At 34.9% G+C, this 25818-nt stretch overlaps 1 protein-coding gene across 2 annotated transcripts in view; it reads left to right on the top strand.

Moving 5' to 3' along the window:
• The window catches only part of PLXDC2 (plexin domain containing 2), a 468543-nt gene that overhangs the window by 311787 nt on the left and 130938 nt on the right, over positions 1 to 25818 (top strand). For both annotated transcript variants that reach the window (XM_011997681.1, XM_011997680.1), the window contains one exon: positions 23378 to 23500. In XM_011997681.1, coding sequence (XP_011853071.1) covers positions 23378 to 23500 — 123 coding nt within the window. The remainder of the gene's footprint in view (positions 1 to 23377; positions 23501 to 25818) is intronic.

The following is a 25818-nucleotide window of genomic DNA, read 5'->3' as shown; positions in this document are numbered from 1 at the left end:
TGCGTGTTAGGAAACCAGGTTATCAATTACAAAAGACCTTCCATGCCTTCCCGCAGTCCCCTTTCAGAGGTGCCTCTTTTCATCCGAAGGAGATCATGGCTTTGCCCCCACGTCTTTTTGTAGATGTAAATGTAAAGGTGCTGTGGGAAAAATAGCTCTAAGATTTTTTTTTCTTCCTCCCTGGAAAACAGTAAAATATTGAAGCTGCACTTGGAAGGTCTTTTTCTCTTGGTTGCACCAGTTGAACAAAGAGGAGATGTAGCGTTGTTATTACTTGTCTGCTCTTGGATTGTCCCATAGTTGTGGTTCTATTGCCTGCCTTTCTTTGCTACATACCCATTTCTCCCTGTTCTCAGTAATCTGCTGTGGTCAAAGTCACAGGAAATCGAGAAGTTAGTAAGCCATTTTTTTGAAGAGCACTTTCTAATGCTTTACTTTGGTTGAATAATCAGGTGTTAAGGTTTAATAGGAGTAAAAATGTTGGGAAGGGAATGGAAAAAGAAGTTATGTAATGAAGTAGCGTTAGAAGTAAGGTATTTGGATACCTACAGATTGGTGGCTTGAAAGAAATGTACCAGTTTCTCTCTAAAGTGTGTATGACATCTCTAGAAGTAAGAAGACATAGAAAGGAGACATTTGAAGTCAGAATTGTTATTTGTAATCAATGACATCCCTTCTAAATGTTTTACAAAATATTTTATTCAGTCTTATAAAAAATTTTTTGGTAGTTGTTTTAGTTAGGTCTCTGACTTGTATTTTGCTTATTACCTAATTGCAAGTAAATTATATGAATTGTTATTGATCATTTAGGTATCGATTTTAAAAGAAGAGTTTATTGTTTCTGTGTTAAAATAATGCACAATGAATAAAAATGAAAAAATAAATAAAATATATAAAGACTGGAAGAAAAAATATATTCTTATTTTCAGACAATACAATTATCACATACTAAAGCCTTTAAAAATGAAAAAAACAATTAGTTCAGCAGTTGAGCGAGATTGTAGAATATAAAATCAATATATAACGTTAGTTGTGTTTCTGAATACGTAGTCATAAAATATAATTGAGCATAAAGTTTTCAATAACAGTAGCTTCAAAAGAGCTAAATAAATCAGAGGACATATAAAGATTATGTGAAGGACATTGTGAAAAATTTCATAAAAAATTGAAAGATTTCCAAGAATATATAAATAAATAATGATAAATACCATGTTCATGGATTGGGAGATTCAAAATTAAAACAAGTGAATTCCTCTCAAACCGACTTATAACTCCAATGCAATTTCGGTCAAAATATAACATGATTATTTTATGTGTGCATATGTGCGTGTGTGTGTGCACATGTATGTTGACAAAGTTTATATGAAAGAACAAAGGAACAGTGATTTTCACACATTCAAGGCAGACAGTTGATGGACTCTTAATTCACCAGGTCTGAAGACATAATAAGGAAACGTTGAGCCATCGATGCAGGGATAAACAAGTTGACCGATGAATCAGAGTTGACTCCTGAAAAAATCCCATATGTTTATGAAAATTCAACTATGTATTGTCCAGCAGAAAGAATAGGATGGAATTTTCAAAAAAAAAAAATGAGTCTGTGATATTTACTATCTCTACTGAAAAAAAAAAGCATCAAATTTATCTGTGTGTAATAACCTATAAAAATAATTTCAGGTGAAAGAAAAACTTAAATGTGATAGGAAAATTTACAAATCATTTAGAGAACAATTTAGAAAAAAATGTATTTATTGCATCAGAGTAGGGAAAAATATTTTTCTGACTTTAGGGTAGGGTAGGGAAGCCTTTTAGGAATGCACAAAAAGCACAAACCAGGTAAGTGTTTTCCACGTACCCGGGAAATGATCGGGGCATCTATCTACCTATCTATCTATCTATCTATCTATCTATCTATCTATCTATCTATCTATCTATTTTAAAGCTAAAAGCCATACCTAGACATCAATAAGAAAAGGTTAAGGTGTTTTAGTCACTTCAGAGAAAAGGAAATGTCAATGGCAAATTAGCTTCTGGAAAATATTCAATTTTATGTTAACCTCAAGAAAATGTAAATAAATGCCACATGAGATATAATTTCACAACTACCAGTGATAGGTTTGAATCTGTGTCTCCACCCAAATCTTGTGTTGAATTAATCCCCAGTATTGGAGGTGGGATTTGCTGGGAAGTGATTGGATCATGGGTGTGGATCCCTCATGAATTTTTTGCACCATCTTCTCATGACTGAGTTATCTTGAGATCTGGTTGTTTAAAAGTGTGTCGCACCTCCTCCCTCCATCTCTCTTCATCCTGCTCTGGCCAAATGAGAGGTCTTGTTCCTGCTTTGTCTTCTGCCATGATTGTAAGTTTCCTGAGGCCTCCTCAGAAGCAGAAGTTGCTATGCTTTCTGTAGAAGCTGCAGAACTGTGTGCCTTGTCTATCACCCAGGCTAGAGTGCAGTGGTGAGATCTTGGCTCACTGCAACCTCCACCTTCCAGGTTCAAGCGATTCTCCTGCCTCAGCCTCCCAAGTGGTGAGATCTTGGCTCACTGCAACCTCCACCTCCATGATCAAGCAATTTTCATGCCTCAGCCTCCTGACTAACTGGGATTACAAGTGTGCACTACCATGCCCTGCTAATTTTTGCATTTTTAATAGAGACAAGGTCTCACCATGTTGGCCAAGCTGGTCTCAAACTTCTGGCCTCAAGTGATCCACCTGCCTCAGCCTCCAAAAATGCTGATATAAAGGCTCAGGCATTTATTTATAGCAAAATGAGAATGCACGAATACCAAAAATGCCCAGTACCACAAAACATCATATTTTGATGAGAATATGAAACAACAAGAATATGTACTTAGTGATGATGGATGTATCAATTGGTATATTTAGGAAAACAATTCAGCATTATCTGGTGAAGTTTAATATGCACATGACTTGTGACCTAAACATATAACTTCTAGGTTTATACTTTAGAAAAGTCTTGTACATGTGCACCAGGGCATGTGCAAAAATAAAATTATGGAAGTACTGTGAAAGAGAAAAAAAAAAAAAAAAAAAGAAAGAAAGAGAAAGAAAATAAAGAAAAAACGCAAAGACAATAAAAATATAATCAAGAGTCTAATGAATAAATTAATTATGGCATGTTTATATAATGGAATGTGATACAGCAGTGAAAAATGAGTGGAACGCAGCTACACGCACAACAGGGATGATTCTCTTAGCAGTGCAGATTGAACAAAAATTAAACAATTTAAGAAGAATGCTTACAGTATCCATCAATCATTTTGCAATCTAAACATAGGCTATACTATAGGCACATAAATGTATAATGTAAAACTATAAAGAAAAGAAAGGAAATGGTAAACAAAAGTGAGTAAGAGTCATTAGCTCTCAGTAGGAGGGAAACACTGCATCTTAAAGATCTTATTGTTTCTTATTAGATAAGCCTTTTAGTCTGGATGGTAGGTATACTGACATACAGGTGCCCATTGCCTACTTAGTCATACGTACATAAACACAAATTCTCTGCATATATTGTGACTTTTATGTTTTTAAGAGTTATTTCTAAAAATTATTAAAACATGTAAATAAATAGAAATTAGATGAACATCACAAGATATTTTGATGTGTATGAATATGTATTTAAGAATTTTAAAATATCAATTGTCCTTGCAGTGACTCCCATGGTCAAGGGAAAATGCTTTATCAGTATTTTGATCAAAATCAGTACTGTCAGTTGATTTTTTTGTTGTTGTTGTGGTGAAATTATAGGAAGTAGAATCTCTAACATTTGAAAGTGGATATAATTTGGGAGAAAAATAGTAATGCTAACCAAATTCTACTCTTATTTTTATTTTTTAAAAATTGATACACAACAGATACATGTATTTTCAGGGTGCATATGATAATTTAATACATTCATCAAATTCTATTCTTTTTGGCCTCTATGAACATATTTCAAATAAATACAAGTAACTATGCTGGAAGAATGTACATTCTAATAAACCTTCCCTGGAGTCTTCATCAGGAGGAAATGACTGAGTAAAATTGATTTTTGCTTATTTTTCATTTAGAGTGGAAGATGGAGTAGGGAGAGAAATATAAGGCATGGATATGGTTAAAAGGACTTAGGGCGTCTTTCGGTCTCTCCCTGCTCTCAGCAATTGCAGTGCTTCCTAAAATAGAGTTGATGAATTTTATGAGGAATACATTATATCTGTGAAAATAAATGCATTTTTGAAAATCTCAGTCAAGATGAAATTAACCGAGATATTGAAAAGTATGTGCATCTGGGTCAACAAAATAAAAAAGACCATGGCTGAAATGCTTTTAGACTAAGTAAGCTGGATGCTTCCTGGATTTTACTGCGGTTCAGATTTAAAGATACTCGATATGTGTTTTGTATTGATTTATAAAATCAATGTACTTTAACATGCCATCTCTTTCTCTCTGTCTCTGTCTCTGCTCTGTCTCTATATATGTAGCTACATGTATACATATGTGTCTATATAATAGATACTCGTGTGTCTGTATATACATGGATCCATATATGCCTACACACACACACACACACACACACACAGACACACACACCCTTTATAAAAACAAAGCCAAATGTGGTATAAATTCCTTTCTTTTCTCAAATGAGGTGAGTTTTCTTTCAGTATGCAGTGTCTTATGTGTTCAAATTGTAGAGCATATTGAAAGTACAAAGAGTGAATTGCAATAGGAGTATACAGCTAGGTCGATGCTGTTTTGTTATGGTTATTTTGGCACTCTCACTGACTATGGTATCTCATGGCTCCTGGCCTGGGGGAGAGAAGGAGGAGTATATGGCAAATACAACTGCAGTGGGGGACAGATTATGAACTAGTAAAGTACCCAAAGTTGTCATGTGAAGGCATAGACCTAATTCTTAAACGCCACATTCTGGCCATAACCAAGGGACCAGTAGGACACTTCAGGAGTACTGATAGGAGTGGCAGTGCAAAAAAGTGAGTTGTTTTTCTAAATCCATGGTGTAGATCTTCTTTAATCCAAAGCCAGTCCCAGGAAACTTTTTTTTCAAGAAATGGAGTCATGATCAGCTCCTATTTAGAATATTGGGTAATTTTAAGGAAATTACAGAAACTTTAGACAGGAAAGAAAGGCAAAGAAGAGAAACTAAACCTTTAATGATAAACTACCATATTCCAGGGACAGGATTGTATTGGGTTTCTTTCATTATTTATCTCATATAATTCGCACAGAGGCTATTAGTATTGCCATTTTGAAGCCAGGGAACCGAATATCAGAGCATTTAAATAATTTATTTGTAACAATGCATACTAAATGGCAGGGCCACAATTTACATTGAAGCCTTTTTTTTTTTAAATTCCAAAAGCAAATTCTGCCCCCTTATATCTTTTCCAATATAAACTCTTTGGGAATTAAATATTGCTTAAAGGTAAATGAATCTCCTGGGAGAGGTGATTTAAGAGTATGTGTCAATAATAAATACACTCGTGAGAAAACCATGAACCTGAGGGTAGAGGCATCCAGGAGAGTGTTTGAGGATGGGGAAAACAATCAAGCAATGAACATGTAAGAGACATGTGCTGAGTTGAAGGGAAAGGGTGATGCATTCTGATGTAATAATGACATTTGGTTTAGAAAGCTGTGAGAGGGTAATATAGTGGCTGACTGCCATGGAAACTAGCAACAACTTGCAGTTTCTTAATTGTTTATAACATTGCAATTGGCATTTGGACAGGACAACTCTTCATTGAGCAGAAATACAGAACATTTAACAGCTGCCTCCCCCAGCTTCATCCCAGTAATGTCCCCCAGACATGGTGACAATCAACCCCCTACCCATACACCTATTTCCTAATATCCACTGGCATTTGAGAAGCAGAGTGTTAGGGAAGTGGTATACCACCTGGCAGTGGGACTCTAAGAGAATGTTGTAGAGATCTTGACTTAACTTACTAACAATTCCATATCCGAAGAGTCAAATGAAGCACTTAGGGAAGATTGAAATGAATCCTATGAGCCTGGTCCTAGCTGAGCAAACACAACTGGCTGTGTGTTTGAAGTGATGTGGAAGTGATTGAAGGCTTGAGCAAAATCCAACCTGTTTGTACTCTTGGATGAAGGGTTGAATAGAGAGATTGTATACCATCACCTTGGGGGACCAGACTACTAAAACATCTGAGAAAATGTAGTCACGATCACCACTCTGAGATTGCAAAAGGGCACATGTCTCAATAAGGGTGGAAATATCACAGAGGTTTGAGCCTGACCATCGGACTGCAAAGATCAAGAGCAAAGAGAGGAATCAATGCAGCTACAGAGAGAGCCTCTATAGAGCTCTGATTTTAAAAGGATGTCAGAGTTCAGTGCAATGCTCCTTATATTTGTGTTGCTTGGAGCAGTTGCAGCTGCATTTATGTTGTCTTTTTAAAAAACCGATTAATGCACACAACAGTGTTATTTAAAGGGATTCCTATTAGCCTAATTTTATAGAGGAAATTGCAACTCGATGAGAGTAAGTGATGACATGAGGTCATACAGCTTGTAAGACAGAAAGGAGAACTCAAATCTGAGCCTTTCCACTGCATTTTTGCTCCTTGCAGAGAGAAATGAACATATATATATATGATATTTATAACATATATTTTACATGAACTATACATACACACAATCTATTATACATACACTATATATACACACATACATTTGTACATTTGTGTATACATATATACACATATATATAATAGTATACACACAGATGTGTATATATGTTATATATATAACACAAATATATATAACATATATATATTTAAAAAACACTAGGTTGGATATATAAGGATATGACACTACCTTGAACCTATAAGGTAAGTGCTAAGTCAATTAAAACCCAAACCATCTAAGGAAATTATTGAGATACATTAGGTATTCGGGTGGAAAAAAAAGAAGGAAGGAAGGAATAGACCCTTGATTTGGGACTGTTGGTACAATGCAGATGACTGTATTTGAGAAAGCAAAGCTCTTCCACTCTCTTCGAGTTTCTTTTCCTGTCTGAATGAACGGGATTTATCTTGCCATGTAAAGGGAAAGACAATGCAGAGATTGTCAGCACATTCAGGACATCGCATGGTCTGATTCGGATGGATCTAGTAAAATTCGGAGATGAGATCTCTGTCTTTCCCAGAAATATGTAAACAGTCATGGAAACAAAAACATTTCCAGAAGGATGAGAGTTGGGAAAGTGTAATTATTTCAAAAATATACTATAAAATTTGTTTTGTAAACTAGAGACTGGATTTTGGGCAAGGATATGAAAGGGATATTCTCCTGCTATATAATATTTTTACTTTAAGTATACCTGATTTTTAAAATAAGGCTTGATTTACTATAGAATATTCAACATGTACAATAAGGTATGGTAATGTAGAAAAAGGACTCCTATCCAAAGGCACTCCCTTCTTTGCATATGAGCATCTTCCTTCCAGGGCTGTTTCTGGACATTTTAAAAATGGATTTTGAATGATAGTTTTTAAGTCCTTAGAAAAGGAAGAGACAAAATGGGGTGTAGTGGTACATGTCTGTAGTCCCAGCTACTACAAAGACTGAGGGAGGAGAATGGCTTGCAACCAGGAGTTCAACTCCAGCCTAGGCAACATAGCAAGACCCCATCTCTTAAAGAAAGGGAAGGGAAAAAGGAAAAAGACAGTTATCTTTGTTAGGTTGGGGGCATTATGGTTGAAGTGAAAGGTAGAACAATGCATGAACTTCCCTCTCTAGAGCGGAACAGAACCAGGATGGAAGCCCTGCTGATAATGTAGAGATGTTCTAGATAGTATCTATCCCAAATGGGTTATATAGGCTCTGGTCAACCTAGACAGAAATTGCAGGGGAGCCAATACTCACAAATATGGAAGCGGAATAACTGTCTTCTAGAAAGGCTGCCTGCAGGGAGCATGGTCAAAGGTGATTCAAGACAGATGCTTTGCAAACACAGGGCAGTCTACCCAAAGACCAAGCAGACCTCAAGTTCTGGGGACTATCTCTCACCTATAACTTGGTTGCAGCATGTGACTCCAGCATTTGACCACAGGATCTCCATATCCTTAGTCTAGGAGTGTAAATAATTCAAAGCAACCCTCTCTTTGTCCCTCATGTAGGAATAAGACTTTTTATTTTCTTCGGGTATTGACTTTTTTCCAGCTTCACTGAGATATAATTGGCAAATACAATTTGTATATATTTAAGATGCACAATGTAGTGTTTTGATATACATATACATTGTGAAATGATTACCACTATATACTTAATATATCCATCACCTCACATAGTTACTTTTTTTTTGGTAAGAACACGTAAGATCTATTCTTTTAGCAAATTTCAAGTATGCAATACAATATTATTAACAATAGTTGTCTATGCTGTATATTAGATCTTCAGAACTTTATTATCCTGAAAAACTGAAACCTTATGCCCTTAAGTCAATGTCTCCGTGTTTACCCTATCCCCCTGCTTCTAGCGGCCACCATTCTACTCTCTGATTCTATAAGTGTAACTTTTTATATTCTACATATAGTATTTGCCTTTCTGGGACTGGCTTATTGCACATAACATAATTTCTTCCAAGTTCATCCATGTTGACACCAACGACTTCCTTCTTTTTAAAGGCTGAATAGTATTCCATTTTGTACATATACCACATTTTCTTTATTCATCCTCTGATTAGCACTTAAGTTGATCCTATATCTTGGCCACTGTGAAGAGTGCTGCAATGAACATAGAAGTTCTGATATCCCTTCCACATAATGATTTCACTTCCTCGGGATATATACTCAGAAGTGGAATTGCTGGATCATATAGTAGTTCCACTTTTAATTTTGTGGAAATCCTCTGCGTTATTTCCATAATGACTATACTAATTTACATTTCCACCAACAATGTATAAGAGTTCTCCTTTCTCCACCTCCTTGTCAACACTTGTTATGTTTCATGTTGTTCATAATAGTCATCCCAAACGGTATATTTTATTCTGGTTTTTATTTGCATCTCCTTAATGGTTAGTGATGCTGAACATTTTTTATGTACCTATTGGCTATTTGTGTTTTCATTCGAGAAATCTTTGTTCAAGTCATTTTTCCATTGTTTAATTGGGTTATTTGTTTTCTTCTATTGAGCTGAGTTCTTTATATATTTTGGATAATGACCTCTTAGCAGATATGTAATTTGCAAATGTCTTCTTCCATTCTGCAGGTTTTCTCTTGACTCTGTTGATTGTTTTCTTTAACGGCTTTTCAGTTTCATGAAATCTCATTTGTCTGTCTGTGTTTTGTTTTAGGGGTCATCATATATATATATAGGGATCATCATATGTATATATAGTTTTGCAGTTTCTGGTCTCACATTTAAGTCTTTAATCTACTTTGAGTTGATTTTTGCATATGGTGTGAAATAATGCTCCAATTTTATTTTTCTACATGTGGATATCTAGTTTTCTAACAATATTTATTAAAGAGACTAACTTTTTAGCCATTGTGTTCTTGCCACAGTTGTTGAAAATCAATGACCATAAATGCTTAGATTTGGGGCTGGGCTGTCTATTCTGTTCCATTGGTCAGTGTGACTGTTTTCATTCCAGAACCATTCTGTTTTGATTTCTATAGCTTTGTAGTAGATTTTGAAATCAGGTAGTGTGATGCCTCCAGCTTTGTTCTTGCTCAAGATCACTTTGGCAGTTGCAGGCCTTTTGTGGTTCCATAAGAATTTCATGATTTTTTTTTTTTTTTTTTTGAAATTGCCTTGGGTTTTTTTTGGGATTTGCTTTTATTTTTTGGTTTGTTTTGGTTCCCTTGGAAGTTTTATTTTTTTAATTTTCGATTCTTCTAATCTGTGATCACAGGATATCATTCCTTTTGTTGTGATTTCTTTAATTTTCTTTCACCAATGCTTCAGTTTACAGATCTTTTATCTGTTTGGATAAAATTATTTCTAAATATTTTAATTTTTGATGCTATTGTATATGAGAGTGTTAATTTCTGTTTTGGATAGTTCATTGTTAGTGTATAGAAACACAACTTATTTTCACGTGTTTATTGTGTATCTTATACTTTCACTGAATTTGTTTATTAATGTTAACAGTATTTTGGAGGAGTTTTCAGGGTTTTGTATATAGAGCATTATGTCATCTGCAAAGAAAATTTTATTTCTTCCTTTCTGGTTTCTCTTTTATTTCTTTTTTCTTGATTAATTGCGCTGGCTAGAACTTCTAATATTATATTGAATAGAAATGGCAAGAATGAGAATCCTTATCTTGTTACTAATCCCGAGAAGGTTTTTAGCTTTTTATTGTTGAGTGTGATACTATCTGTGGACTTGTCATACATATTCTTTATTATCTTAAGTTACATTCCATCTGTACCTAATTTGTTGAGAGTTTTTATCATGAAAGGATGTTAAATTTTGTCAAATGCTTTTTTGCATATATTGAGATGATCATGTAATTCTTAATCTTCATTCTATTAATGTGGTATATCACATTTAGTGATTTGTATATGTTAAAACAAGGATAAAACCTATGTGATCATGGGGAATGATCTTTTTAATGTGCTGTTGAATTAGATTTTCTATTATTTTGTTAAGGATTTCTGCATCTACATTCGTCAGGGATATTGACCTGTAGTTTTCTTTTATTGTAATGTTTTCATCTGACTTTGGTATCCAGGTAATGCTGGCCGTGAGAAAAGAGTTTGCAAGTGTTTATTTCTCTTCAATTTTTTTGGAAGATTTTGAGTAGTATTGATGTTAAATATCCTTTAAGTGTTTGGTAGAATTTACCCCAGTAAAGCCGTGAGGTCGTGAGCTTTTTTGAAGGTTTTGATTACTGATTAAGTCTCTTTACTTGTTATTTGTATTTTTCAGATTTTCTATTCTGTTTTTTTGTTCTGGTTTCTTTTATCCATATTTTCTATTCTATTTAGAGTTTCTATACTGTTCTGTTCAGACGTGGTAATATGTATGTTTCCAGAGGTTTATACACTGCTTCTAGGTTATCGAATTTGTTGGCATATAATTTTTATAGTAGCTTCTTCTGATCTTTTATATTTATATGGTATCAATTGTAATCTCTTCTTTCACTTAAAATTTTTTTTCGCTCTTGTTGCCCAGGCTGGAGTGCAATGGTGCAATCTTGGCTCACTGCAACCCCTGCTTCCTGGGTTCAAGCAATTCTTCTGTCTCAGCCTCCTGAGTAGCTGGAATTATTGGTGCATGCCACCATGCCCAGCTAGTTTTTGTATGTTAAATAGAGACAGGATTTCATCATGTTGGTTAGGCTGGTCTTGAACTCCTGATCTCAGGTGATCCACCCGCCTCAGCCTCCCAGTGTGCTGGGATTACAGGCGTGAACCACTGCACTTAGTCACTTATAATTTTATTATTCTATTTTTTCTTAGTTTAACTAAAAGTTACTGTTTTGTTTATTTTACAAAAAAAAAAAAACCGACTCTTAGTTTCATTAACCTTTTGTATTGTTTTTTTCTAGTCTCTATATCGTTCATATATTTTCTGATCTTTTTTTATTACCTTCCTTCTGCTAACTCTTTATTATTTCCTTTCTTAAGCTTAGTTTGTTCTTTTTTCCTGTTCCTTGAGGTGTCATATTAGGTTGCTTTTATGAAGTCTTTCTTTTTTCTTCATGTAGGTATTTATTGCTATAAACTTACCTCTTAGGACTGCTTTTGTTGCATCCCATAAAATTTAGGAAGTTGTATTTCCATTTTTGTTTGTCTCAAGATATCTTTTAAATTCACTGTTGATTTCTTCTTTGACTCATTGGTTATTCAGAACTATGTTATTTAATTCTCACATATTTGTGAATGTTTCCAATTTTCCTCCTCTTATTGATTTCTAATTTCATTTCATTGTGGTCTGAAAAGATACTTGATATTACTTAAATCTTCCTAAATCTATGAAGACTTTTATTTGACCTAACACATGGATCTATCCTAACAAATATTCTGTGTGCATTTGTAAAGAATGTATATTCTGCTGCTGTTGGATGAAACAGTCTGTATATCTCTGTTAAATTCATTTGGTCTTCAGTCTTGTGCATGTCTTCTGTATACTTATTGATTTTTTTGTCTGGATGACCCATCCATTGCTGAAAGTGGCAATATTGAAGTCCTGTACTATTATTGTATTAGTAACTATTTCTCCTTTTAGCTCTCTTAATATTTGCTTTATATATTTATGTTCTTTTTTTTTTTTTTTTTTTTTTGGTGGAGTCTCGCTCTGTTGCCCAGGCTGGAGTGCAGTGGCACGATCTCCGCCTCCTGGGTTCACACCATTCTCCTGCCTCAGCCTCCTGAGTAACTGTGACTACAGGTGCCCGCCACCACTCCCAGATAATTTTTTTTTTTATTTTTAGTAGAGACGGTTTCACCGTGTTAGCCAGGATTGTCTCGATCTCCTGACCTCATGATCCGCCTGCCTCGGCCTCCCAAAGTGCTGGGATTACAGGCGTGAGCCACCGCGCCTGGCCATATATGTATGTTCTTAATATTGGGGGCATAAATGTTTATAATTTTATGCCCTTTTGATGCATTGATATCGTTATCATTGTCTCTTGTGACAGTTTTTGATTTAACATCTATTTTGTCTGATACAGTTATGGCTATTCCTGGTCTCTTTTGGTGCAATTTGCAGGGACTATCTTTGTCCATCCTTAACTTTCAGCATATGAGTTTCCTTAAACCTAAGGTTAAGTGTTTTGTAGAGAACATATAGTCGGATCTTTAAACAAACAAACAAAATCAATTCAACTACTATATGTCTTTTGATTGAAGAATGTAATCCATACATTTAAAGTAATTATTTATAGGTAAGACTTACTATTGACATTTTGTTAATTGTTTTCTATTTTATAGCCCTTTTCTTGTTTTCTTCCTCTCCTGTTGTTTTCTTTTTGATTTGATAATTTTTTGTTGTGATTTGCTTTAATTTCTTTATCTTTATATCTGCCATCAATTTTTCCTTTGTGGTTACCACTAAGCTTACATAAGACATCTTCAAGTCGTAGCATATGTTTTAAACTGATAACAACGTAGCTTTCTCCACATACAAAAACTACACTTTAATTTCTCCTCTCCTCATATTTTTTGTAGTTTATTTCACAATTTTATCTTTTGTATTATGTATTCATTAATAAATTATTATAGCTATATTTCCAATACCTTTGTCTTTTAACTTTTATACTAGAGTTAAAAGTGAGTTGTGGAGCACTATTGGAATATAAGAATAGCTGAGTGTGATTGCATTCTGACCTTTACAGTGAGTCTTATTCTTTCATATATTTTCATATTGTTAGTTTCTATCATTTCACTTCAACTTAAAGATTCTCTTTACCATTTCTTATGTGGTGGTTCTAATGGTGATGAACTCCCTCGTCTTTTGTTTGTTCAGGAAATTTTGTCTCTCTTCTACATTATAAAAGTCAACTTGGCTAGGTATAGTATTCTTGGTCATTGCTGGTTTACTTTGAACACTTTGTATTTATCATACTTCTTTCTTTTGCCCTGTAAGGTTCCTGCTGAGAAACACCCTGATAGCCTTACAGACATTTCTTTTTATGTCATGAGTAGATTTTTGTCTTGCTGCTCTCAAAATTCTTGTTGTGTTTTTGACTTCAGAGAATTTGTTAATAACATGTTTTTGTAATGATCTGTTTATGTCTAAACTTCTTGGGATTCTTTGGGCTTCATGGATCTGGACGTTCATTTCTTTCTCCAGATTTGGGAAGTTTTCTGTTATTGTTTATGCATAATAAGTTTTTGCCTTTTCTCTTCCTCTGCTTTTTCTGGAACTCTCATAATGAATATATTGGTTCACTTAATGATGTCTCATAATTCCTGTAGCCTTTCTTTGCTCTTATAAAAATTCTTTTGTTGTTGCTCCTCTTACCAGGTAATTTTAAATGCTCTGTCTTCAAGCTTGCTGATTCTTTCTCCTGCTTTAACAAGTCTACTGTTGAACCTCTCTATGAAATTTTTCAGTTCAGTTAATGTGTTCTTCCATTCCAGAATTTCTGTTTGCTTCTTTTTTTCATGGTTTCTATCTGTTTGTTACACTTCTTGTTTTATTCTTGTATTGCTTTCCTGATATCAGTTAGTTTTGTACTTGTGTTCTCCTGTAGCTCACTGAGCTTCAAGATGATTATTTTCAATTATTTGTCAGGCAGTTCATAGATCTCCAATTCTTTGAGGTCTGTTATGGGTGCTTTATTTGGTTATCTTGATGCTGTCATGTTTCCTTGATTATTTGTGAGCCTTGTTACCTTGCATTGGTAATATACTCTGCATTTGAAGAAGTAGGCACTTCTTTCAGTCTTTATATACTGATGTTGACAAAAAATGACATTCACCACTCAGTCCATCCAGAAATTCTGTACTGGTGGCTGACAAAGTCTATGTTCAGGCTTACTTCTGGAGTTTTTGGGTAGGCTGGCTGGATCAGCGTTTGGGTGGGCCTACTGCCTGGGTCCACAGGAGTTAACCTGGTGCCTGGGTCTGCAGATGTAGGCCTGGAGCCTCGATTAACTGGGCAATCCTAGTGTCTGGGTCTGCATGACAGGCATGGTTCCTGGGTCAGTGAGTTTGGGCCTGCATCTTGGGTCTATGGGAATCAACCTGGCACAAGGGTTCACAAGGGCTTACCTGAAGCCTAGGTTTGTGAAGGCCAAACTACTTGGTACTGGGTGCCACATCATCCAGCCTGGAGCCTGGAGCCATGTGGGCCAGCCTGGAATCCAGGATTGCAAGTGCTGGTCTGGTGTTGGGGTGGGCCTGGGGTATGGAGTCACATGGGTTAGCCTGGAGCTTAGGTCTCTATGGGCCTGCCTGAAGGGGTTCACTGGGATGGGCCAGTGTCGGGGTCTACAGGAAGACTTGGTGCTGCTCACTTTACTCACCCGGAGGGTATCTTTCTCTGCACTGGGCTGCATAGGCTTGGAGAAGACTTGATGTGGGTAATGTGAAATTTTTCTTACCTATCTTCTTCAATGTGTCTTTTCTTATTTTTGGGCTCCACTTAGGTGCTATAATCTCTCACCTGGGTTTCTTGGTTCTTGTGAAGGTATTTTTGTCTATGGGTGATTGCATAAATTGATTTTTCTGAAAGCGGACAAGTACTGGAAACTCCTGTTCTACCATATTGTTGCCATTACTCTACCTGCAGGATTAAGGCTTTTGAAATATTAGTTGGTTCTATTTTGATAGAGGAAACAAACTTGTCGGCCAGTTCAATGTCTCCATGAACAGTCAGATGCCTGTGTACTATAAAACTCCAAGGGTTGGCATGCATAGTCCGCAGTCTAGATATGATTCTGAATGAACCCGTATCTAGAAATCCTAGATAATCAGAAACATTTTAGGAGGTGGTGAGGGGAGCTGTTGACAGTGATCACTAGGAGGAATTAACATTAATTAAGAACATATTACATGAATTTCTTTTAGGAACAAGATGGAGGAAACAAGAACTGAAATCAACAATTTTGTTTTAGTTCAAAATGAAAATTCAGGAAGAAGGTTTGGGCTTTTTGGTGTTTGATTTTTGGCTTCTGTTTGTTTGTTTGTTTTTTGTCTGTCTTTCCCTCTTCATCTACACATTTCACCTCCTGTTCTTTCTGGAGTTGGGGAGAGACTTTTTATATGGTCAACACAAATTTTTATATTGGTAATTTTATGAACATAATTTGCAGCTGATAACAGAGTTGTCACTTGTTGCTTTTTTTCCCCCCAAGGAATGGTTTTGTTGTGGTTTATAATCCCCAATGGTGCCTTATGTCAATAAAATTAAGGAGTCTATGACATGTGATATATGTTAACACATGTAAATATATTTTGATTTTGTATACAAAATCTATTTGATGTATTTTACCTTGACAGCTGGTTACAAGTATAAATATGGTAACTGTTTGGTGATTGACACTATTATAGGTTGCTTCCTAAGAACTGATGGATATATTTTAATATAAAAGACCCTTGATATATTTTAACTTGATAGCTGGTTGGAATTGTAAAGGGAAAGTATTTGGTGATTGACAGTATTATGGGTTTCTTCCTAGGAACCAGTGATTAGTAAACTCACATGAATTTCTGAACGCTTCTATTTCTTCCCTTCATTTTATTTTATTAACCGTCTAGTTTGCAAATACAAGCCAATATCCTTATAGTGAACTATATGGTCCACTAGCACCAATTTTATTCAGAGGAAGTCTGTTACATAAAACCTGTCATTGCACTGTAGCAGCTGTCGGACAGTTACATTACCAAATAACTTACCACAACTTTTCATTTTCAGATTATCAATTGCTGCCACACATGGTTTTGTTTAAAAATCTGACAAGTATTTGTATTAAAGAAGGTAGTTTATAGCACGTGAAATGTATTGTGACTTACAAAATAGAACTTTTGCAAAACATAATTTGAATTGTTCTGAGACCTCATCAAGTTGTTCAAGCAACTTGTCCGCCAACAACACTGAGCTATTGACAAACAATAAATGCAAACACGCAGTTAAATAATTCAATTCTTCATAAATAGAAGAGATGGAACACATGTAAGGTTAGTCAGAGATCATGATAAGGAAGTGGGTCTTCAAATCCTTATGGATAAAAGATCATAAATTTCAGATCTATTTGATTAATGTGTAGAGATAACAGTACATATGTCATATAATAAAGATGGCATATACCATTATCATTTGCACTCTAAAGACAACATTTAGCTACAAATGTTCAATGCCCTACAGGCATACCCATCAACTCCAACCTTTCCTCTTGGGTCCAAAATATTAACTAAAAGATGATGAAGTAGAATATTTTATGGAGTACCTTACACATTAAAGTTTTACGGAGTGTTTCACAAGCAATTATAGCTTCTTTGTGCTGCTTTTATTACCATGACACTTCCAATTAAACAAAACAACCACTTGCAACCAATAGGAGGTTAACATTTTTACAAAGTGCTCGTTCCATCAGAATGTAAGGAGAAATATATCAAACTAAGAATTTTGGACACTCAGGTTTTTGTTATCTATTATCCTGTAGTTGGGATCAATAGTCTACCTTAACTCCAACAAGAATAAGGCAGGTAAACACATGTCGTACATTTAGGTCTGACGCACAATTTTAAAGTCATATAAATATCCTAGCGTAAGTCCAAGATTAACTTGTAAAGGCTTCATAGAAAAGGCATCAAGAGGTAAAAATTTGAGCAAATATAAGTGATTCATTGGTTTTCTGCAAACTTTTAAGCATTTGTCTTACAGTATTCACTCTTTCAGTCATCACAACAACCTAACGATATTGACTCCGTTACACTCCCATTTAGCAGATTAGGTAACTGAACTACACAGAGTTTAAGTAACTTAGTCACATCACTAGGAAATAATTTTCTTCTACTAGGAAATGAATTATCTCATCGTGTGTGATTCCCATATCAATTTACGTCTCATTTGGTGAATTGCAATAGAGGAATATAATATAAATCTATTTATGAAATCTTCCAATTAAAATAAAGAGCCTTTAGTATTACAATAAAAGTAGCATGATTTCAGGTGGCCAACACCCTGCTCTAAGGCATAAGTGCTGGAATTTTCACACAGACGGAACAGGTCTTTTCTTCCTCAACCTCCTTGTTTAAGTATAAAATCCAATGAGGGAGAGTATATAGTAGATCCTTGAATAAAGTTGTTCTGCTCAACATCATTCTTCAATGTTGATGAGAAAAGAAACACAAAAAAGTGACTCCTGGTTAGGGCCACTGTCGTGTGGAGTTTGCGCATTCTCCCCATGTCTGCGTAGGCTTTCTCTGGGTACTTTGGTTTCCTCCCACATTCCAAAGATGTACACATCAGATTTACTGCATGTCGACATGGTTTCAGTGTGATTGAGTGTGGGTGTATGTGGGAATGTGCCCTGTGATGGAATGGCATCTGGTCCAGGGTTGGTACTTGCCTCACTCCCTTAGCTGCCAGGAAAGGCTCAGGCCACCTGTGACCCAGAACCAAAATAACTGGATAAATAATTATCTTATCTGTTTTTATTAACCTTTCTTAAATGTATGTAGAGCTCAAGTTTATTTAAATAAGTGTTTTTGGAACACTTTATTTAGAAGTTTGGTGAGGTTTTGTATCCAGAAATATGCCATAGGAACTTAATTCTTACTGATACCAGTTAGCCAGTGCTGAAATTGGTTGCCTTACATATTTTACCTTAAAGTGACAGTTTCCAAGAACCTGGAGATGTTAAGTGAGACCTTACTGGATAATTATGGAAAGTGTCATCCAGTGGCAATTTTAACTTGTTTATGGGGATTGTCAGCATTCCTACAGAGTGATTGCCTTAGAAATGACGTCAAGATAAGTAAAAATAATACTGCCTAACTTTCTGTCTTCTAATGTATCTGTTGTAAGGCCGGACACATAATGACTGCAAAAATATACTGTGAAGAGTCCATAACATTTGGAATCACAAGACCTATTCTAGCCATGTGGCTTTAGGCAAATTACCCAGCCTTATTAAATACTTCATTTAATAAATGAAAATAATATTAACTGCACCATTATTCTTTTTTAAAGTTAGTGCAAGAACACAATAAAAAAAAATACATGAAGGTTGGGTGCAGTGGCTCATACCTGTAATCCTAGCACTTTGGGAGGCAAAGACAGGTGGATCACTTGAGACCAGGAGTTCAAGACCAGCCTGGCCAACATGGTGAAACCATGTATCTACTAAAAATACTAAAATTAGCTGGGCATGGTAGTGCATGCCTGTAATCCCAGCCACTTGGGAGGCTGAGACAGGAGGATCGCTTGAGCCTGGGAGGCGGAGTTTGCAGTGAGCCAAGATCATGCCATTGCACTCCAGCCTGAGTGACAGAGCAAGACTCTGTTTCAGAAAAAAAAAAAAAAAATGAAAATAATATAATTAGCAAAGGCCTATATAGATACTGGTTAATTTCACCATTATCAGAATAATATTTCAGGTTAGTAAATACATATGGTTAATAAATCTATAATGATTGAATGGGATTTATTCATGACAAGATCTACAATGATAGAATCCCCCAACTGACTCGATGAGGCTTACAGATGTAAAAACAGATTATTCACATGACTACAGACCACCTACGGAAAGCGGCCCAAGGAAATTTTTCAAGGTACAAGAACAAAGCTGTTGATTACAACCAATCTCAGAATTTGACTCTGGTTTTGCTAATTGCTAAGGCAAAAGAGAGTGGCCATATATTCGCTATTATTTGAGATTCAAAGAACAAAATATGTTTGCTTCTCTTACTTGATTCTTTTACATGAAGATATCTTTCTCAGTCCCAAATTATCTGCATAAATGACCACTTTTCTGCAAAGGCAGATGAGCAAATGAGTGCTATTTATAGTAGAATCATATAGTAAGTGAAGGAGACATTGTATGATTAGCTCTTCAAATGGCTACAGAGATGTGTAAATAAAATGGTTAAAACATATACCTGATGGATTATAAATCATTCTACTATAAAGAAACGTGCACACATATGTTTATTGCAGCACTATTCACAATATCAAAGACTTGGAACCAACTCAAATGCCCATCAATGATAGACTGGATAAATAAAATGTGACACATAAACCCCATGGAATACTATGCAGCCATAAAAAAAGGATGAGTTAACGTCCTTTGCAGGGACATGGATGAAGCTGGAAATCATCATTCTCAGCAAAGTAACACAAGAACAGAAAACCAAACACTGCATGTTCTAACTCATAAGTGGGAGTTGAACAATGAGAACACATAGACACAGGGAGGGGAACATCACACACGGGGGCCTGTCAGAGGGTGGGGGCCTTGGGGAGGGATAGCATTAGAAGAAGTACCTAATGTAGATGATACATTGACGGTTGCAGCAAACCCCCATGGCACATGTATACCTATGTAACAAACCTGCACATTCTGCACAGGTATCCCAAAACTTGAAGTGTATATTAAAAAAAAATTTTTTTTTAAAAAAACGGCTAGGCACGGTGGCTCACGCCTGTAATCCCAGCACTTTGGGAGGCCCAGGCAGGCGGATCACGAGGTCAGGAGATCGAGACCATCCTGGCTAACACAGTAAAACCCCGTCTCTACTAAAAATACAAAAAATTAGCTGGGTGGGGTGGCGGGCGCCTGTAGTCCCAGCTACTCGGGAGGGTGAGGCAGGAGAATGGCGTGAACCCGGGAGGCGGAGCTTGCAGTGAGCTGAGATCTGGCCACTGCACTCCAGCCTGGGTGACAGAGCAAGACTCCGTCTCAAAAAAATAAAAATATAAATAAATAAATAAATAAGCAAACATATTGCTTAAATTACGCCAAAACATTAAGAACCGGAAAAGTAACATATATGTACACATAAAATATACATATGTATTTATATAAATAAATATATATTTTATATATAATCTTTAGCTGGGAATGCCCAGAACAGTCAAAGAAAAGCAGTAAATGTCTGATGGGGTGTTGGTAGCTATGAGTGCCTTTAAAGCTTTGGAGTTTTGTTGCATTAATTTGCATAACTCTTTCTTATTTAACACCTAATTACATTCCCCTGCAAGCTTGTAAGGCTTCTCTCCACTCAATTATTAACCACTACTGAAGTGATATTTTTAAAATCTGGAAACTTAAGGAGAACTAGGTAAAGCCTATCATTAGATGGGCTTCACCAAGAAGTCAAGAATTTTATTTCTTGGTCGTTAGAAACTAACCTGAGATATTGATATAATTAACTTTCAATATAGCCAAGAAGAACAAGCAAGTATTCTCTGAATAAGTAAAATTAAGCTCATTTTGCAGAGTACTAGGGTTTTTTTCCTTCTTGGGGTTTTTATTTTTTTCATAGTAATTCTTCGTGGTGGTGGTACTAGTACTGGTAGTAGTAATAGAAGTACCAGACATGCTAGTAATTGTGGTAGCAGTTTCTTGTTCACTGTGGTTGTAGCAACCATAATACTCATAGTAACATAACTTATTTTAATATTCTAGTAACAAAATAATTAAAAACTATATCTGTGGCTTATACATGTTAACAAATTCTTCTATATTTCTACTTAGTTCTTTGGAAACAATTTGAAATTTCACCCTTGACATTTGATAAATTGTAGATTTGGGGAACAGTTTCCTGATCAAAAGAAACAATAGTTAATGGTTTCTGTCATCTGAAAACTGGGTTATTGAGAGTGGAGAGAAGTTTCTTAGCAAATCTATGAAAGTATATATAGTTTCTTAGCAAATCTATGTAGAAATATTGAGGGGAAAGTATATATATTTTATTTATTTAAATACTAGCAGTAAGTATGAAGTGTCTGAAATCATCAGTGCTCTTACATTTTGCAACAGTGTATTTCTAGGTATTGCTGGTGTTCTTACAAAGTTGTCTTGGAGAATGGATTTTGTACTTATGTAAAATTATCTTCCTTCCTTGAATAACTGACCTCCATCCTCCAAGTTAAGCAGTTTCTTCTGTTTGTACTTGGAGAATATAAAGAAGAGAAATAACCTGCTTGGAGCTATTTTCTCGGAAATAACACTTTCAGCGTCTAATTCAAACATTTCCCTTAAGAGATGGTATCTATAGAATTTTCGTATTCATTTTAATGATAGATTATAAATGCATGCTGGTGAGGATAGGAGAAAAAATAGAGACCCTGGAAAACAGTTACTCTTCATGTTTATAATGTTAAGGATGTGATATTGCACTTTGATATTAGGAGTATGACTGAAAATCTAGAAGGAAGTATAATAAAAGCAATGACCTTATCACCATAATATTTTTAATACACTTCAGCTAGGTGAAATTACAAATGTACGAAATTCTGCTTAAAGCATCAGGTATTTATTTTGAAAGATAGTGCTTGGTAAATAAGAAACAATAAGTCATATAAGAAACAAGAAGTCATGATGATAAAAGTACACATTGAATATTTTTCCAGGTAAAATATTTTTTAAGATGAATAGCTCTCTAGCTATTCATCTTAAAAATTATTCAATTATGCTTTTGATGAAATGTTAAAAGGTAGTCAAAGGAAAGAAGATATTCCCAAAAAGAGAGAAATTAATTTCCAAGTAAATAGCTACAGGTTTAATTCTGTAATATCTTACCTAGACATCACAGTTTGGAATTTGAAACAATGAAGACCACAATCTGCCAATGAAATATTTATTCAGACCATAAAATGAGTTATCAAAGTTTAACATTTTTTGAGCTTTAAATATCATTATCTTATTAATATAAAATGATTTATATTAGTGCCGGGTATCTAATTAACTCATGACTGCCCAAACATTACAATTGCATTGTCACAAATAATTTGCCTTGCATTTTATTTGTGTGTGCGCATTTGCATATGTATCTCAATTGTGTATTTCTTAGATTAATATTAAAATTACTTAGCAATCCCTGAGCTGACTCTCCTTTCAGGCAGCTAAAGACTTTGAAGGCAAGAAGCCAGCACAGGATTAACAATTTGTCATGGATAATCCACAAAGTAAATAAACCTACTGTGAATAATAGAAAGGGAGTTAGACTTGTAACATAGGAGCTATTGAAAGTTAATTCAAAGCCAAAGTCCTCCATAGTAAATTCCTTATCATTATCCAACTGCCAGAATAGACTGGCATTGATTAAATCTCTAAATAGGGAGGCATTTGTGCATTGTCAATGTTTTACCACCTTATCTGTAAACATATAGACTTTATCTTCTTGATAGCATGCTGATAATGTAGAGGCTTGAGCAAACCAAGAATGTGAAAACTTCACCATGGGTGTTTAGCCCCCTTTCAACTTTCAAGTAAAAAAAAAAAGATCAAAACATTTTCTGCATTGTACCAGATGTCATTTCTAAAATTCCTATGCTGAGATGGTAGCTTAAATAAATACTATGAAAATGAATTCACTCATTAAAAGGACTTGTGTGGTAAGCTAGTGTTAAAATAACAAGGGATTAATAACAGCAAATTGAATATTTGAGTTACTTATAATGCAGTATTAGCATTTTTAGCCTAATAATCTCATCCAGATAATAGTCACTTTTCCCCCAATTAAAATTGTACATGTTATAGATTTTGGGTTTGCAAAGTTCTACCAAATTATACAAGAATTTGTTACTTAATCCAGACCAAGTATTGTTAATAAGATACTAAGATATTAAATACGTTCCTTTTTTTCCAGCTACCATGACATTTTATTTTCATAATACGACTGTAATTGAGTTTGCAGTATTTTAATCATAATTTTATATGGGCTTCTTTTTCTGAATATGTTTCCTATTTTTCTAATTCTAGGTTTCATATACACTGGAGAAGTTGTACATCGAATGCTAACAGCCACACAGTACATAGCACCTTTAATGGCAAATTTTGATCCCAGTGTATCCAGAAATTCAACTGTCAGATATTTTGATAATGGTATGTATTGAATAGCCTATTTTTTTGCTGCATGTGTATTTTTAAACCTCAAGCATCAGATTCCTGTTAATGTTTTTCTTAATTGTTTATTTTTTGGTGTGTAAACTGCTTGATGCAAATGGTCTGAGATGACAAATGTTATTCTGCTAAGATTTATAAAGTACACAAATGGCATTCATTCATTCATTCAACATGTTTATTAACATCTACTATACACAATAAAAATGAGTTGCTGTAGACAAGACCTCAGACAAAGCAAATGAATTTATTTGATGCTATTTCAATAAGTCAGTTTTCCAATTTTCCCATCAGAAAAAATGGAAATAAGAATAATTTTGTTAGTTCTGATTTTCCAGTAGAGGGAGGTGGCATATATTGACATTAAATTTCCAGAACTTATGACTTGTATGTATCCATAAGATGAACACCTATTTTAAAAAGTATAAAATAGTTAGTTGTGGGTAGTTCAACTTAAGAAAATAAAGTTTTCTTAACTTTAAAAAATGAGTGAGAGCCTGTTAAGATTTATCAAATATACCAAGAGCAATATATACCTGCTATTACTATTTTGGGACATATAAAATAGAGAAAAAACTGGAATATATCATTAAGTGCTGCCAAAATCCAAGCAAGAAATTCAAGGCGTTGGAGACCTAAATGAGTTTTGATTTCAACATCTTATTGAAAGCTGTAACTTTGGTAGAGAAAATAAATTATAAGTAACAAAGAGTTTATATTTGAACGATTAATTAAGTATAGAATTTTCTGTGTATTTAACATTCACAAATGATATTTATTTGTTCAAATGACAATTTTATGCCTGCAAATAATACAAGCAATTGGGGTGAACAGAGTTATTTCTACTCTTGTCTTATTTGTGATGATCAAGGAAGAAATTTGCTCATGGTTGGAATAGACTTGATGGTAGCTGTAGCCTTGGAGAAATACGATCATTTTGCTCAGAGCAATCTCCTGACCGGTGTGATGAAAGCCATTTTACAGGTCGAAATAGCACAATGAAGAAACTAAACATAGTTAGATATTCACCTTAGGAAATACACTTTGAACAACTTGAGTAACACCAAGGTATGATCCAATATGAAGTAACTCTAAATGTTAGCTGTAATAATGATTCATCTCTATTATTTTAAGAACTATTATATTCTCTTCCATTTTTTAAAAACTCATGAGGTGCTAACACCCAAGGATGTGCAAGTAGACTGTAAATACAGTATTCTTGAGGCAAAACTGCAGCCTGAAACTTATCTGAAACTTGCTCTATCATTCCAATACAAAATTGCCTTGGGAATCTATCCTATGGAAATAATAAAAGATTTAGTGAACATTGACTATTTTCCAAGCTCCGACATTCACTAGGTGATATTAGGGTCATTTACTCATGGGCACATGATTCTAATGACCAAGACTTTATACTGTTGCTATCAAAATCATAAGGCATATTAAATAAGTCTCTCTACATATATTCTCATATACCTTGTTCCTAGGTAGCTCTTAATATTTGAATTTTACTTGCATTTGAGTGATTGTTAAAAATTGATGTATACTACTCCAACTGAAATCTAGGTTCTTTAAAAACGAGGACTGTGGCTATTTATAAGAAATCATTTTATCTGCGGTATCCTGTATAGATACTTAATAGGCTGTGGGTCCTAAATAATTATTCAATGAATGAATAAGAATAATTACATATGTAAACTGAGTTTTTATTTCTGGGAATTGTAAAAGTATTAATACTCAAGAAAACATGTATTTTTTACCCATTGAAATACCTTCTGTGTAATGACTTATTCCATAGGAATCTAATATTGAGGAATATTGAGATTGAGTTCAAACAATATGATAATGAAAGCTTGTGTTTTATTGAATGAATGAAACACTTTTAAATACTGTAAGGCTCTTCACAAAGCCCTTTTAATACCACAACAACTTGCTGAAATATTTTCGTTTGGCTGGAATCACTGACAGGATACTTAAAGATTGGAAATTCAACAATTTAGGAAAGCAGACTTCTCTAGAGAAGACAGCAGCAGGTTAGAAAATTTAAATCAGCAAATGTTGAGAGAGCTATGCTATTACATAATATAAAATTTAGCATGTGCAAACAGTATGCCTTTTTTTTTTTTTTTTTTTGAGACGGAGTCGCGCTCTGTCTCCTTCTGTTACCCAGGCTGGAGTGCAGTGGCGCGATCTCGGCCCACAGCAAGCTCTGCTTCCCGGGTTCACGCCATTCTCCTGCCTCAGCCTCCCGAGTAGCTGGGACTACAGGCACCCGCTACCACGCCTGGCTCTTTTTTTTT

The sequence above is a fragment of the Mandrillus leucophaeus genome, unplaced genomic scaffold (genome assembly GCF_000951045.1).
Source record: "Mandrillus leucophaeus isolate KB7577 unplaced genomic scaffold, Mleu.le_1.0 Scaffold545, whole genome shotgun sequence".
NCBI classification, from domain to species: domain Eukaryota; kingdom Metazoa; phylum Chordata; class Mammalia; order Primates; family Cercopithecidae; genus Mandrillus; species Mandrillus leucophaeus.
This window is presented reverse-complemented; position numbering and strand designations above follow the sequence as displayed.